This window comes from Balearica regulorum, chromosome 12 (assembly GCF_011004875.1).
Source record: "Balearica regulorum gibbericeps isolate bBalReg1 chromosome 12, bBalReg1.pri, whole genome shotgun sequence".
Classification (NCBI taxonomy): domain Eukaryota; kingdom Metazoa; phylum Chordata; class Aves; order Gruiformes; family Gruidae; genus Balearica; species Balearica regulorum.
Genome location: NC_046195.1, coordinates 1617209 through 1633688, shown reverse-complemented (window position 1 = coordinate 1633688; position 16480 = coordinate 1617209). Strand labels below are relative to the sequence as shown.

The 16480-nt window shown below is 39.5% G+C and overlaps 1 protein-coding gene across 10 annotated transcripts in view; it reads left to right on the top strand.

Moving 5' to 3' along the window:
* The window catches only part of NEO1 (neogenin 1), a 197853-nt gene that overhangs the window by 55220 nt on the left and 126153 nt on the right, over positions 1–16480 (top strand). For all 10 annotated transcript variants that reach the window (XM_075764084.1, XM_075764083.1, XM_075764086.1 and 7 more), the window contains exon 2: positions 8122–8439. In XM_075764084.1, the coding sequence (XP_075620199.1) occupies positions 8122–8439 (318 nt within the window). The remainder of the gene's footprint in view (positions 1–8121; positions 8440–16480) is intronic.

Below are 16480 nucleotides of genomic sequence, written 5' to 3'. Positions count from 1 at the left end.
AAGTGAAAGGTAACTGGGAGTAGAAACAAAGCTGTAAAAGCATCGCTGCAAAATGTAGCTTGCTTTGCTTGAATTTGTTCTTTGTTTGTTGACTGTGCTGTCTGAAAGGCAGGGATGCTCCTGAGTTACCAAAGGCAAAGTCTTGAAACATATGCTTTCTTTCTGTGTTACAGTAATTCCTATGATGCTGAGTATCTTGACTTTTATGTTCTTGTTAGTACACGGTGTCAAAAACCTTCTCAACTCAGTAACATTAAACCATTAGAGAATAATATGCAAAAATACCTAGCTTTTTCACAACTTCCTCTTTTTAGGTGGATGCCTTTTTGAAAAACACAGGAGCAAAAAGGCAGAGCGGAGTTCCTTACAACCAGAAGCTGCCATCTCTGTGTTGGTGACAGCCTGCACGTAGGCCTGTTGGCATTCAGCTAAGTGCTCGTCACAACGGACCATAAAGAATAATTTCTCTAAACTTCCTATTGCATGGAGGAGAATGAGGGTACGGGTTTTCTGGTGCTATCCTAGGCTGTTAATATTCACTCGGTCTTGAGTCACTCAGTATTGTCTGCTTGGTCTGTATTGTAAGAAGGCACCTGCGCGCAGGATTGACAACTAAAGAGAAGAGAAGGACAAAAGCATCCGGCTTTATGCTGCTCTTTCAGGAGAATTTGCTTGAACAAGCAGTTTTCTTCCTGTCTTTCTGCAGCACAGAATAAACCCTTTTTAGTAAAGCGGAAAGGGGCTCTGTGTGGGTTGATTCCCCCTATCACAAGAAAAGGGGGGGTCTCCCTTATGGATCTCGGAACACAGCCCCTTCCCGTGTGGGCTGGGGCAAATCTGAGCCACCTTATTGTTCTTTGGGCATCGTCGCCAGCTGACAATGCCTGATGACGCTGGCGTGAAGATGAGTTACTCTTCTTGATGAATCTCTTTGTTATAGTGTATTAAATCATAAAAAGAGGAAATCTGCTTGTGTTGAAGGAGAAAGGAATCTACTAAGTCTGGGAAAGTCTAGATTTATATGTGGCATTACTTACTTTATAACGTTACATCACTTGCTCTCCTAGGTTCCACTGTCAGCCTACCACTGGAATTATGAAAGCACCAGCAGGATTTATATTGTACATCTGCAGGCGGGGATAGCTCTTAGACGTCTTCCTTTTTTTCGTGATACTTAAGTGCAATGTCATTTTTGTCTCATAACTTACAGATTGTAGAGTTTTTGCAAAGAAAGAAATGAAATGGTGTTTAGAGAATGAAGTTTAGAGAATTTGGCCTTGATTTTTCAGTACGAGTGAACTTGCAAACCACCGTGTATACATGATTTGGCTTAGGCTGGGCTTTAAAAAAATCCTAAAGATCTTTAGCTGATGTGTATTGTCATCATATGTAGTTTAATTTGGTCAGGTGGTCTATTTTCTATATTACCTATAAGGGAAAAAATGCAATATTAGGCAGAAAAGATACCTTTGAACACTTGTTCTGCTGTGGTATATTGTAATATCATATATGAATTTTGCTTATTGTGTAGTGCAGAATGTTTCCAATGTTGTCAAGGGAAAAATAATTACCGACCTGCTAATACGCGTGTAGCAATTTACCCATATAGATAATGCTCTCCTTAGCGATGAATATTTTAACAAAACCACAAAACAAGTTTGTTGTGAGCTCTTGCTGGCACCTTGCAAAGAATAGTGTTTAACATCTTCAATTAAAATACGTTTGGCTAATTCCTGAAGACAGCTTTTTTTAATGATCTAGGTTAGGAAGGGCATGACATACTGTTTTTAGGATTACAAGGGCCATTGGGAACATTAATTAAATTCTGGTGAAAAGCCTTTTAAAAGTTCAGTCCTGCAGCAAGAGAGCTTGGATCTTTTATCATTGACTTGCAATACATAAAAAGGGGCTTTATAATAGTTCCTGCCAGTCTGATTAGGATTTTGTCAAATGCTTCTATTTTAAACGTCGATTTTCAAGGGTGTTATATACGTACTCTTAAATCACTTTGGAGTCTCACCTAAAAGGACAAGTATCATGCCCCTCAGTTGACACATCTTTCTTCAACATGTGAAAGTAAGTAATCGTTCTTCATCAAAACCCTGTATGACTCCTTCCAGTGACCGAATCCTTGTGTACTACTAATCTAAAGTCAGGTACTTCTGATGAAAGGTCTGTTTGGTTGCCTTCGCTTACCGTTCTGTTTGGAAAAAGTGGTTCTGAAATTATATGCGGGCTTCGCATTTTCCTTCTGGATGGTTATTGGATTTTGTCCTTGTAAAATGGAATGCAGTTTCCTTCCAGTACTTATGTGAAATCTGGTATTAGTCCTCTGTTTTGAATGCAGTTGACGGTTGTCGTCAGGAGAACATCACTACTGAATAGTTCGGTGGCAGGAGTGGATTAAAGCTGAATCTGTAGCACTACTAGTAGGGAAATCTTGTGACACATGCTGCCACGCACCAGTTTGAGATAATTTATACGTAGTAAGGAGAGCTAAGATCAGAGCGGGTTTGTCTGAAGTTATTTTCCTGAACGCCATAATTTCTGAAGAGCTCGTGTCAGGCAGTTGTTAAAGCACACATTTAAATGATTTAAGTTCGATAGCAGAATGCTTGTCTCTTGCAGAAATTAACTGGATAACGAAGGGAAGCTTCTTCCCACTTGAGCAGCTGCTTTGCCTGTACTATTCTAGGCGTTCCCTCACCTGAAGCTTTGTTAAAGATGTACCACTGCACAAAATGCGATGCAGCTAGCAATGTACAAAAATAAAAGTTGTCCTTCTGTAGGCATGGTAGCAGAAGGCGGAGAGAAGCCTTGGATTTCTTTTTTCCACTGAGATATACTGCCCTTTGAAAATGCAGCATTTGGAAAGAGTGATTGATGAGCTCTTTCTGCCTTACCTAGCTGCTTTCAGATTTCTTGTAGCTGGAGAGTGTTACATTAAAAGTTCCTTCTTTTGAGTTTAAAAGCCTTTTTGTGGTCTTTGGGGAAGCATGCTATAAGGAGAAGTTCAGGCAGATTCATCTTAACTTTGTGAACTCGGTGTCATACCTCAGATGTGCTTTCTTTGGTCCTCTTTCAGTGACAAGAGTCACCTGCTTGTGGTCCTTCGTCCTAATACCGCGAGGATAAAAGATCAGCTAGGTTTAGTGAAGGGCAGGCTAAAAATATTTCATTGTTAAACATTTTCAGATCAGTTGGTGTGTGATGGACTTGCCTGAAACAATTTCAGAACTGCTGGTTATTTTTGAGAATTTGAGGAGAGATGAGGTACAAGGAAAAAAAAACCCGAAAATACTGTAAATGGGAGGAGAGGAGGAGTGAGGGATGTGTAAAAGTAGTCAGCTTAGCTTCAATTCCTGGAAAAATTGAGGTGTAAGTGATCAAACGTGGGGTTTTTTCTAATTTCTTCTGAAGATAATGTGGGAAAGGAAATCTTTTCAGACCATCCTAATATCCTTAGTTTAAAAAGTGTTGTAGAAGAAAAAAAAGAAATAATGAAACAACATCTTCTCTTATTCTTTCCTTAACAGCTGCTGTCCCATTACACTGTTGTAAGGAAATAGGGAAACATGGTCTTAACCGACACATCGTGGCTACGAAAAGAGATGGATAAGTGATGAGAGAAGAAGTAATGATGATGATATTGAGGGCTGCTTTGTGTGGGATTCTGAATAAACTTTTATTAGATCTGTTTCGCTCACAGCTTGGATTGACGGAGTAAGCTATATTTGTTAAATTTTCACACGATTTAAAGCTGCAAGAGGGAGGACACGGTTAGAGTTCAAAAATTGGTAACTTTTTTGGTAGGAGGAAAGATTTGGAGGAGCCAAGTGAAAGTTAATACAGTTACGCAGGAGTAATCAGCTAGTCAAACATTAAATGGAAAAGAACCAACCTCACGGCAGTTTCCGAGAAGGGGATCTAGGGATTACGGTAGTGAAGGGATTACAGATCGATGTAGTCGGTAGCGTTAGGCTTCTGCGCTAAACCCTAATGTCTCTGTGTTGCAAGGGATGAAGAAAGGAGCTAGAGAGCCTCCAAAACACATGAAATCACGCTGTACCTGCACTTAACATTGATCTTGTCTCGGCCGGAGCACTCCGGCATGTTTTGGGCACAGCGCTTCAGGAAGAACGCGGAGAGGATTCAGAGTTAATTATCAGAGCGCTACTATCTACCTAGTACTAGGTTTTCTACCTAGTACTAAACTTGAAATGCTAAGCCTAAAAAAAGGCTGGAGAAGGATTTAAGCCCTCAGATATGTAGAAGACTGTTGAGAAGGATGAACAGCCTGTTCTCCGTGCCCACAGTGGCAAAGAGATGTGTTTCAATCACAGCAATACTGCTTGATAGTCCTAATAGTAGAGTGTGAAGTGCTGAACCGAACACCTGTAGAAACTGCTGGGTCTCTATCACTGGTCTTCATGAGGAGATTGGGGGGGGTAGAATACATATCTGCTGGGAATGAGCAAAATTTAACTGTTTCTGAGCAGGGAGATAGTTTCTTTATTAACACAAATGAAGCCACTGATGCATACATACCTACAGACGTACGCACCTCCCCAAAGATAAGTACGTCGAAGGAGGAAGGACTCCCTCTGTAAAATACACCGGTTCTGTCCTAAATATTGCGGTGTCATTTAACTTGCATAATCCATAGGTTGGCATGGAAGAAATGGCTTGTTGACAGAAACAGAAGTTTATTAAGGTGCTGTACAAAACATTTTCGTGCTGAATCAAGGCTTAAATGATGTATGAACTCAAGTGGCTGGAGCGTGGATGCAGCCCACCAGCGCTTCTCCAGAGTACCCCTAGCTCTAAAATTGCAAAACCTTCCTGAGCTAGAAGGGTCTTTAATTCGAGTTTAACTTCCTTCAAGATGGGATGTTGTTCTTTACCAACCCTTTTATTTTTTTATCCACTGCTTTCTGTGCAGGAGCATGGTAGTGCCCTGAGTTGAAGCAGTGTCTTCACAGGGTGCTTGGCTGAGAATCTGCGTCCCGTTCTTCCTGAAAGTCTCTAACCCTTTCCGTGCTGATGTTTCTTCTTGACGTGCTCTCTCTTGACATCCTCTGCTCTATACTCTGCGATGATACTTCCTTGGGCACCTTGTTACTTCCAGGATAAGAACAATCTTATTGATGGGATAAGATGATCTGCACCAAAGCCAGATGAGGCAAACAAGAAGCTAATCTCCCCCTTTCAAGGATTTCCTAGGTTTTATTTGAGAACTCAGAAAGAAAGGGCAGAGAAAAAACAAAACTCAAGAGTGTTTGTAATACTTCTGATAGAGGTCTGGATCTGTATTGGTACAACTTACAGAAACTTGTAAATGGGGGGGGGGGAAGGTTGGTAGCTTGGGTAGAATGCTGTCTTTTGGAAAACTCGGGGATATCTTTAATTTTAGAAAAGGCCTTTTAGGTTTCTGGAGTGGTGGAAGAGGTTATACCAACAGGCCTAAATATTTTAGTGCTGTTGATGACTCTTGTTTCTTTTCTGCCATTTGGTATATTAGAGCTGAAACTCAGGAGAATCAAGTACATCTGCACATAGGTGTGATTATACAAACAGAAGTAACATAAGCAGCACCTAAAAATTTTGTAATTTGTTCTCGGTTTTGGTTTTGTTTGGGGGAGGGGAGAGGCGCTTGTATATTTTTTTAAATTTTTTTTTTCTTCCCTCAGGAAAGACAAGGATTTAGATACCAACATAACAGGTCTCCAGTCTTGTCTGAAACTTACTGTCCCTAGGGAAACTTCAGTCTTTCTGTACTTTTTTTTCGTATTTCATCTTTGAATTCTTGAAGGTAGAAGGCTATTTGAATGCTATGACCTACAAAAGCGTGATTTATCTGTTGTTTCTTTCGCATCACTCCTTCTGCCTTATCTTCAAGTTTCTGTGAATTCTGAGTAGCAAAGACAATAGGCTTTGTGCAGGAAGGCTGGAGTCCCTCTCCGGGGGGGGAAGCTGAAGTGTCTCTTTGGAGACGAGAGACTTTCTGTGCAATTCCGTGATAGAGGGAATCGTATCCATTTGTTAATTAAGGCTATTTTAGAAGGTAAATCAGATTTTTTTTTTTTTTTAAAAAACCCCGAGTGATTGGAGAAGCTAAAGTGCTTATAGGACAGACTTTCTTTACAAGTAAAGGTCTCCAAGTTTGTACTGCTCAAAATACAGGCTTCATAATTACTCTGTGACTTAATGAAACAAATCTGGTTATTAAATGCAAATGTCTCTTCAAGGTGGTCTTAACCTACTTCAGCATTTCATTATTGGCCTTACTGTGAAAGATTAAATAGTTTTGAGATGAGTGTTTTTATGACCCTTTCTGAAGAGTTTAATGTGTGTGGTAGAACCTTATATTAATATATTTGTGAATTATTATATTTCAACCCTTTTCTAACCATGCCTTTCACAAGTGTTGTGGATTGCCTTCACGTTCTTAGAGATTCTTAAAAGGAAAAAACCTTCTTACTGTATCGTGTATTGCTTACGTGATCTGTGAGTAGGTTTGCTACACCGATGTCAGACGGAAATAATGTAGTATCTGCCTGTGCAGTACAATGGAGGACAGGTCTGTCTTCGCTGCTTTATTATCTTGTTTGAATATTCATCTTAGAGACTGTATGTAACTGGAGGCAACACTCACTCCTCCCAAGTTCAAGACTTTTTGGTTTTGATTTTTTTTTTTCCCCCTCCCTGTTAAAGAACTACATACAGGCTTTAAAGACTGTTTGTCCCCCTGTTTGCTCTGGAGCACAGGCTAACAGATTGCTTAATGACAAACCACTTGAACTGGTTTTAAAAGAAAAAAAAAAGTACTGGTGAAATCTCCTTTCTGCTCTCTAAATAGCCTGTGACCTCAAAAAGTTGTTATTAAAATTTTTAGACAAGGGGAGTCCGAGTCTGTGACTGCATGCTGAGGGTACGTTAGGAGACACGGTGCTTGTAAAATCCGCTTTATTCATTAGGATTGTCAGTCAGCTGTTGCGTCTATGGAAAATAGCTATTTCCTAGGCCTTGCAAAAAGACCTTGTAAGTTTGTGCGTTTTTCAGCCGGCACGTTTAAGTGTTTCCTTTTGCAGCTTGCTTGCTTATATAAAGATAGGAGGGATCCTTGCAGCTCTGGGTTGAAGTGACTTGCTATTAACCTTTTAGGCTGTGCACTTTTGGGTTTTTTGTTTTGCTGGCGGAGGACTGTTAGTATTTCAGTTTTATTGCCATGATGTTTCGTACGCGTATCCCACTCCCAGTCCCCAAGTGGAGTAAGGTGGAGTTTGTCAGAGCCTTGATGTTATTTCTAAGCTTGGCTTTAAAAACAAAGACCCCGTTTTCTCTCAACCCAACATTATGCTGATTTGGAAAACTATTCTTCCCTGAAAGAATTTTTCTTCCTTTGGTTTTCTATGGATGATTAAGTTAAATCAAAGCGATATTGACACACAATCTTTCTGCTTGACCAAATACATCAGAAATGCAGTAATTAAAATTCACTTCTTAATGGAAAGTAGATGTTAATTATAGAAGTCTTTTGGGAATACTTAAAATGGAAAAGTAATCGTGTTTATCCTGAACTAGAATAGAAGTGAAGAAATGTTTTATGGCACTTGCATGATGAGTTAAGCTCAGAATTGGTGACTCTTTTTCTCTTGAGGGCCGAATTGTTAGTACTGTTTCTTAATCTTTGTTAAACAAAACAAATTACTGCACTGCTGTGGTATGGCAGCTGTACCACAAAAGGCCAAAAAGAGAGTCCGAAGACTCTAACCACGTTTGTTACAAATGTGGTACTTGAGCGCGTATATTAATTTGCATAAGTTTGAGGCAGACTTCTGTCTGCAGTGATTGCTCAGGGCTCTTAACCACACTGATTCCACTGTGAGCAGACGAATGTGTTATTGGGATGAAAACGGCTTTGAATTTGGGGTAAATAGTCGAAGCAGAAAATACTGTCACATAGACCAAGCTATTTCTAATACATTCAAGGAGACAATACTGCGAGTAGTGATCGCCCTTAGGCACCTTACAATATTTTGAAATGAGGATGCATTTTATGTTTTAAAAAAATGTAGAAGGCTAACCCAGCAACTGTGCAATGTGATTTGTGTTTTACAGGATCCCTTGTGAGAACCTTCACTCCTTTTTATTTTCTGGTGGAGCCAATGGACATTCTGTCAGTTCGCGGAGCGTCTGTCATAATGAACTGTTCAGCTTATTGTGAAACTTCTCCAAAAATTGAATGGAAAAAAGACGGGACTTTTCTGAACTTGGTGTCAGATGACCGTCGGCAGTTGCTACCCGATGGATCTTTATTAATAAACAGTGTGGTGCATTCCAAGCATAATAAACCTGATGAAGGATATTACCAGTGTGTGGCAACTGTGGAAAGCCTGGGGACCATTGTCAGCAGAACAGCAAAGCTCACAGTAGCAGGTAAGTCTGTCTTTTTTTTTTTTTTTAAGTGTAGCTAACAGCACGATAATGTAGATGTGTATTCTGCCCTTGCAAAAAGAGGAAGATGCTTTCCAAGAAAGGAAGACATAGTTTCATCACTTATCAGTGAAACCGGGACTGTATTTCTCTTTTTAGTAGCTGAAAGTTGTCATCTACTCATCGAAGTGGCTTAATGTGCGGGTATTTTTCAGGAAATGCTCAAGATCAGGAAAACTGAAATGAATGGATTAAAACACTGTCAAGTGTGTTTAATCACAATGAAGATGTACCACAGCTGAGAAGGGGAAAAAAAGAGTAGGGTTTTACTTTCTTCTTTCTTTATATATAAATATCCTTAAAAAATAAGTTTCTCTGGCTGCCTATATGTTGAGATTTATCTGCCCTCTGTCACGAAACGTTTGGGAAGCTCCCAAAAGCTGGCGATGTGTACAATCCCTAAAGAACTGAAAGAGTGACGGAGAAAACGGGAGTGCTGGGGTGTTGTATTCCTCTTGAGTATCAGGTATGAACAAGGAGGTTTGAAAAGTAACAAACAACAAAAGGTGTAAAACTTTCTTGACAGACCTTAAGAAGCCCAAGTCATAATGTGATTTGGTAAGAGCTTTTATGTAGGGGGTAGGAAGCAGTAAGTAGGTGAAGTTTGCAGGTAAAAACAAAGAATCTGACCGGGGAAGATGATCTGTTTTCAGAATATCATTTGCTTCTATCTCAGGGATCAGGAGTGTCAGACTGTAAGTGTTTTGTGAACTGTATAGCTGGAAGAGGCTTACAATTATGTTGTAAGAGTGAGACTTCAAAAACCAACAAAAAAGGTAAACTAAGGCAATGTAACTAGGAAAGAAGCCTGTGAAGCAATTTTCTTTTGTTTCTCTAATGATGTTTGCCAGCCTTTTTCAAACAGGTTTTTTTCTTTGCTAAATAAATGTCTCGAGGTAATGAATTCTTTCTGACTAGTGCTACACCATCTCTTAGAGCTGGTGCTTACTGTCATTTCCATTCTGATGTTGTTTCAATTAAGTTAGCTTGTAGCATTGTTGCGAAACATCAGAAATGTCAGAAATTAAAAAAAAATAAATAAAATCGGGGTTTTATACCTTAAAGGAGTGACTTTCAGAGTCTCTGAAGGAGAAATAGATTTCTAAGCTTGTTGGCAATGAGGACAATAAAAGCTGTTCTCACACACTTATCTCAGGCAATTACCACCTTCTTACACTGCTACTGTCGTGATTAATTCTGCTGCTTTCCACATGAGATCATTCAGCATCTTGCTTCTGTTATCATTCTGGTCTATATGATCATTAGGTAAGGTTAATGGGGTTAAAAACGAAGGTAATCCAAAATGTCTTCAAAATGTCCGGTTCGTGTTTCCTGTATCAACGTAGAAGATGCTATTTTAATTGATGGGATCTTAAAAGACTTTTAGTATTTAAAAAAACCCCTACAAACCCAACACAATTCTGGTGAGATTTGTTTTCCAAAAAATCTTTGCTAGAAAACTGAACTAATGTAGTCTAACCTAAGCTAATCCGAACATTTACAGCACAAATAATTGTCTCTTCGTCTCACGTTGGCCTAGCAGCTGTATGAAAAGATTATTGATCAATTCTATGCAATAAAAATTGTAGGGTTTTTTGTTCAGAACTAGAGGAAATGCTCTTGACGCCTGTTCTGCATTGCCTTCTGGCCTGTTGTTAAGTTAGAAACCTGCACAAGAGCATCCTCTGGCTGCAGTGTGCATAAGTTCTTCTGTGACTCCAAAAGATTTGGCAGTTGTAGCTGTGTGAAAACCTATTTACTAACTCAGTTAAGCGCCAAGAGCTGTGTAAGGCTATACGGAGTTTAATCCTTTAGTTGGGAGGATGGGTAGCTTTGGTCACTGAAGGCTTTGGAATGAGAGATGGAATATTTAAATTTGGGTTTAACTATATTGCTTTTCTTGACCTCATTTGAATCTCTCAGTTTTATCGGTGGTTTTTAATGTCTTCCCCCCGCTCTTTCTTCTAATTGGAAGCTTTCAGGCTGCGGTAAGTGTGGGGATGGTTAGCATAGTATCCTCGGCCTCAAGATAACAGTGGGAGGCAGCTAATTCTCCTCTTAATTGAGCAGTGGTATGCTGAACTCGTATGGCGTGTGCGAATGTTGTACCACGATGCACCTAATTTCTTTAAAAGAGAACATTGTGAAGCGTAGCTTGCGTGTTTTAACTGCTACTTATTCATTAAATAACTTCATTACCTCAAAATTCTGGTGAATAACATAGGCCAGGGCGAAGAAAGCCCGGTAAAAACATGCTGTGTTACATCATGTATGTGAATGAAATCAAGTTTTGGCATGTTTAAACCTACAACTGCGCTGCGTTCCCGAGCAGCTGATAGATAATGCTGAGCAATCTACCTGCACTGAGTCTTGCATAAAGGTCTAAACAGGCTGATAAATTTTGATAAACTTTTTGACTTTTATAAAAATTAGTTTGCCAGATCTAAAATTTTGGAGCGTCAGAAACCAAAACTCTTTTATTGCCACAGGATGACGACTGTTGATAACGCGAGGTGACAGAGGGGCTCAGCCAACCGTCGTATGAAAAAATCAAACCAAAAATACGCACTCGGTACCTGAGCGCAGACTGTTCAGACAGTGACTGAATGCTTTCCGTTAGAGACCTACTTTCTTGGTTTCTCGCTTCAGTTTGTGTTTTTGACACAGTGCTATAAACATGTCGTGGCAGGGGAAAATTGATGATGATGTGGATTGGCAAGTTTGTAGTGCCTTTGACAGTGTGCTTTTGAAGAACCTTTTCCATACGTGGTAATAGATGAGAAGGCTTTACTCTTCAGGCTTCGCGGGGTGTGAGAATCGAAGTTTCTGTGGCAACTGTGAGACTCCAATAGAAGTTGATTTTTCATGCTTCAATCTATTTTTCTCTTGTTATTTTTAAAAAGTCAGAAGGTAGGGTAAAATACAATGTTATGAAAAATACTTAAATCAACGTAATTTGTCTGCAGCTTGAGATTGTATGCTACTGCACCTTGAGGCTAAGTTTAGTGTCCTACTAGACTTCTAGTAGTAAATCACTGATTCTTAGAAATTGCAAACAGCAAGAAATTTATTAGTTTTCTTTAATGATCGGTAAATTTGGAACACTTGTATCTCTTTTTCCCATGAAGTGTGTGCTTCCATGTTTTGGTTTCTTCTACCAAATGAAGGTTGAGATTATAGTTTCCAGTGTTTCTTTCTTTGCATTCTCTCGCTGTGCAAACTGAACCATGTTATCATGCTCTAGACTGAATTTGTGAAGCAATTCCTTTACTTTTAAAAAGTGGTTTTGCTTGCTTTCTTTGAAAGCAGAATAAGACTGCACAAATGTCAGGGAAGTGGAGGGACATAGTGCGGTGGTCATACAGTCCATGTAATTTATAAGTTTTTGTCATTATTATGATGGATTTGAACTACGGAAAGTCAAAGGAACTGCTTAATTTATGTAAAGCCACAACACTTTTTAATCAGTGCTTTACTACAGTATGTTTTTTTTAATTGGCTTTTGAAATGCAAATCTCTCTTTGATACTTGAGTGCCAGTTAGATCTTAAGAAGGGTGAAGGGTTGGAATAGCTCTTACAGAACACAGATTGGAAAAAAAAAAAAAGGACAAAATTTTGAGGAACTGTGTTTGTAATTCATCTTGGAAGAATAAATTTGTATGTATTTAGTAAAAACTATAATGATAGTGGTTTAAGAATATTCCTGAGATGATCTTTTTTCCAGACACTATTTACTACTACTTAGTTAAAGCTTTCATAAAGCTTTTATTGAGAGAACAGATGTATGACGATCTTAAAAGGTCCAAAGCGCAACAGTGGCCTCAAGTTTCATCATAAGGATTTATCAGTTCTACATATGCATTTAAAGACTATTGACTAAATTATTTATTTCACCTCTTGTTTTCTTTTTTCCACAAGTGAATCCATCTGTTTTTCTTCCTCTTCTTCCACTTACCTTTTGCGTTTGACAATACTTGGCTTGGATATGTAATTTGCTTGGGTGTGATGGGGTACTCGGAGAGAAGGTAGCTGTATCGCTGCCTCGATACTAACTTTAGATATGTCTGGGTTTCATTAATTCAAAAAGCACTTAGTGGTAACTTATGACCTCCTTTTTCTCCCACCTGAATTACGTAATTTCCTTACATTATTATTTCTCATTTAAATATTCATAGAAACTTTATTTTCAAACCTTCATTTTGTAATTACGTTCAGAGAAAGTACAGGTAAATCACTTCTGTTAAGAAATATTCCTGCCATGTAGTATCAAAATCTAAAAGGGCTCAATAATCGGAAAAGGCAGGTTTGTATTTCGTAAAAAATTTAATATTTCTTTTGGAAGCATCTGAAAACATTGCAGGTGCAGCACGGTTGGGAATGAGCATTGTTTCTTCCAGAAAAGCAATTCTGAAAACTGTCAGGGTGAAGTTTCAAGTATTGTTTTGTGTCGAAAATACAAACCGTGAGACCTTAATAGACTTCCTGTTTTGCCATTTACAACTAGTAATACTTGAGCGCCTTGAGGGGGGGGTTCAGACCTGTCACGGACCTACTGGGAAGAAGGGTTTGGAGTTTAATTCCAGGTATGCTCTAGCACTCTCTGCGCCTTGGCACGGTGTTCTCTGTATTCTCTGCTTGTCTGACCTGAGTAAATCCTCCTCCTGCTGCTGGCTCATTCAGCTCATCACATAGCTCAGGCGCTGGCTTTGGATCCCACTGCTGTTGCACAGTGGAAGAATTATTGCAGTTTCATTAATAAAATTCACTGTTTGGGGTCTTTGCTGGTTTTCTTTTCAGAAGCTAGGAAACTTCATTTAAAACCTTTGCAGTATTTTTTTTTTTTTTTTTGGTGTGAAATGAAGCATCTGAAGGCTAAATGTCAGAATGTGGTGACAGTGCGTTGTCCCCGGCATGGTTGCATCCGCGTGACGTGCAGTACACAGTCACTTTCTTCCTTCTGCTGTCCTGTCTTCATCCACAGACAGAATCAAACTCGGGGCCCGGGAGACGGGCTGGAGTTGTGTGGTGAGAGAAATGCTCCGTGAGATTGCTCCCTCAGGTGTCACACAGCTTAGGAGACACGTAACCCCTTTGTCAGGGGGTTGCAGAAAGTGAAGATGATTCCTTAGGAAGCAGGAGGCTTAAGACCAGAGGAGGAGAGCTGTGATCTGTGTATTCTCTAACCTGCTGCAGAGTGTTGCACAGAACCTCTCGATGAGGATGGCAAGCCCTTGAGTTGTTCGACCAACGCAATTTACTTGCTGTCGATACGTCAGATGTAGAGAAATAACTTCACTGGAGAAATTGTTCTGATTTTTAGCTGACTGGATTGGCTTTTTAAGGTTTATTTGCATTTTGAATATATCTAGCTTTGGGCTTGCAAGACTAGAAGAGCTGTCTGTATAACTGCCACTGAAATTACAGGAGGCCTGGGTGAGCGACTACTGTGATCTTTAGTGTAATGTGGCTTGGAGGTAGTGAGTTACAGCCAGAAGATGCTGATGTCTAATCCTGCTTCTATTGTAGGCTCATTATGTGGTCTCAAGAAGATTTCCGTGCTTTGCCTTTTTCTCAATGGGCCAATAAAGAATTTCTCTTCAATAAATTTAGAGTATTACTTTTTGTAATGTACCAAGATGCTGTAAATGAGCATGCTGAGAGAAGGCCATGTAGAAGTGAGTAATTTGGTATCCATTACGGTTTTTTGGATGATATGCAGTAGGCAAAGTTGTGGCCAAGAAATGATTATCCAGGACAGGATTATTCCCTGAGCAGAGCTTGCGGGAGAGAGGCGGATCTGGATGGATGTAGTCGTGCAATTAAAGCTAGATCTCTGCAAGGCACGTTGTCAAAAAGGTACGTTGTGATTGTGAGAACTTAATTTCTGGTATGTTATAGTATTTAGCTATTAATATCAAAATCACTTATTAATATATAAACAATGGTGAATAGTTAAGAATTTTGCTCAGAGATTAATTTGGGTTGAAATTTTAGGTCTCCTTTTAGTTGTAACTACTAAGAGCTGCATAAAAGCAGCCAGGTTGTATGGTTCTAGAATCACACGTCTCTCGCAAAGTTTGCCTAACTTTGAAGATTACATCTGAACAACGTCTTATTTCTTACCGGGCTCTGCGTGTGTGTCTGTGCCATCCCAAAAGGGTAAGAGAAGTTCAGTGGCTGAGCAGAACAAACTATGCGCGTGCACCAGCTCCTCGGAGGTGCAGTTAGGTTAGAAATAACAGCACTTTGTTACTCAGTATTGCCTATTTCCCGTAAGAGCGAACGGGGGGTAAAAAAACCTTGATCTGATCTTCACGAGTAAAGAACTTTCTGTGCCTTGGAATTGCAAAACCCAAGAGCATAGGTACTTCAGTGGAGAGTACTTAAGAGCACTTAACCAGTAAGTGACATGGGTGATAAATTTTCCTTGCAAAAATACATTTTCCATGAAAAACACATTTGCATTTTTCATAAATTGGCTTAGCTCAGAATGTGTTTCTTGTCACTGACAAGGAAATGGGACCGGTGGTTTTAACAAAATTGCAGTTTTGTTACTTTCTGTCAGCTGTTATTAAAAACATGAGAGTTTAGACATTTAAGACAATAAATATTCTACCTTTTATGCCATTCTAAATTCTTAAAATCGAGATTTGTCCAGGCAAAGTAGGAAAAAAAAAAATCTGTGAGCCCTCGGACTGATCTCTATTAGTACTTGGACTGAAAGCAAAGGTCCATATTCAGAACTGTTACAAATATTGTCAGTGTAGCTTGTAGACTTTGTCATCATTTACTTTTCCTTTTGAAGGGTAACTGTGCATCAATTTGGGAGATGGGAACCAAAGTGATTGAAGTAATTTCCTCCTTCCTTTCCAACAGAACCCAAACAAATGCCGAAACAAAACGATATTCATGTCCTAACTCGCATCTTGAATGACCTGTATACCTCTCACATGGTGTTAGAGAGTTCAGGTACAATTTTTCTTCCAGAATTTAATTGAATTTAACTCTTTTTAGGGGATACAGCAGGAGAGGACTTGGAATTGCTTATGGGTGAAATAATTCTTTTAAAATGAATCAGTAGAAATCTAATCAAACTAAATCTGTGTCGCTTTGTATGTGAACTGGAAGTGTTGGAGAGATCAGCAGGGTATGGACGTAGTAACTTCTGTGGGCTTTAGGAGGAGGAGAAGTGTTGCTTCTGATCTGGAATCTGTTCCCTCCAGGGCAGCAACGGGTCTGTCCCCCTTATTTAGTGGTGCGCGTGCTAGGGATTGCTTCCTGTAATTCCTCGAGCCTGATTTCGAGTCCTTGTCTATCCAGTTCATTTATCCTGCTTTTTAGTGCTGTGTTCTCTCCAGCAGCTCGTCGGAAAGCAGTCGGCCAAGGTATGATTTAATCTCAGACAGCTGCTTGCCGCACCCGAAGCAGATAGCTGTACAGTTTGTCTGCAGCTGAATTGATTATTCTAATCCTGGGTGAAAGCCCACCACAGGAGAATTTTAGACCTGCTTGTCTTTAAACTCTTCATTGATATCTAATAATCAAGGTATAGCCTAGGTGAAGACATTCTAATTTGCTAGTAGGATGATACTAGAACCACTGTTTCTATTTAAAAATGTATGTTCTCTTAAGCATTTGTGTTTAAAGTTTATTACACCTAATATCAAATAAAATCAAACAGGCTGTTTTGACTGATACCATCCCTGTCCCTAATTGTGTGGGTCAGTGATCTAATTAAAGCTTATTTGTGCTCGTTGGAGGGTAACGAATCCTGTCCTGTGGGTATAGGAGAGGGGGACAAGCAGATCTGTAACACTTGTGCCTGAACTTTCTGCTTTAGTAACAATTTACTATTACGGTTCAGAAAAAAAACACCCTGCTAGTAGGTGTTGGCTAGAAATGGAGTTAATATTTAGTGTAATGAGAGGGCCCTTACTGAGCCTGCTCAGAAAGAGAGAGGGGGGGATGATTATGGATCCTTTT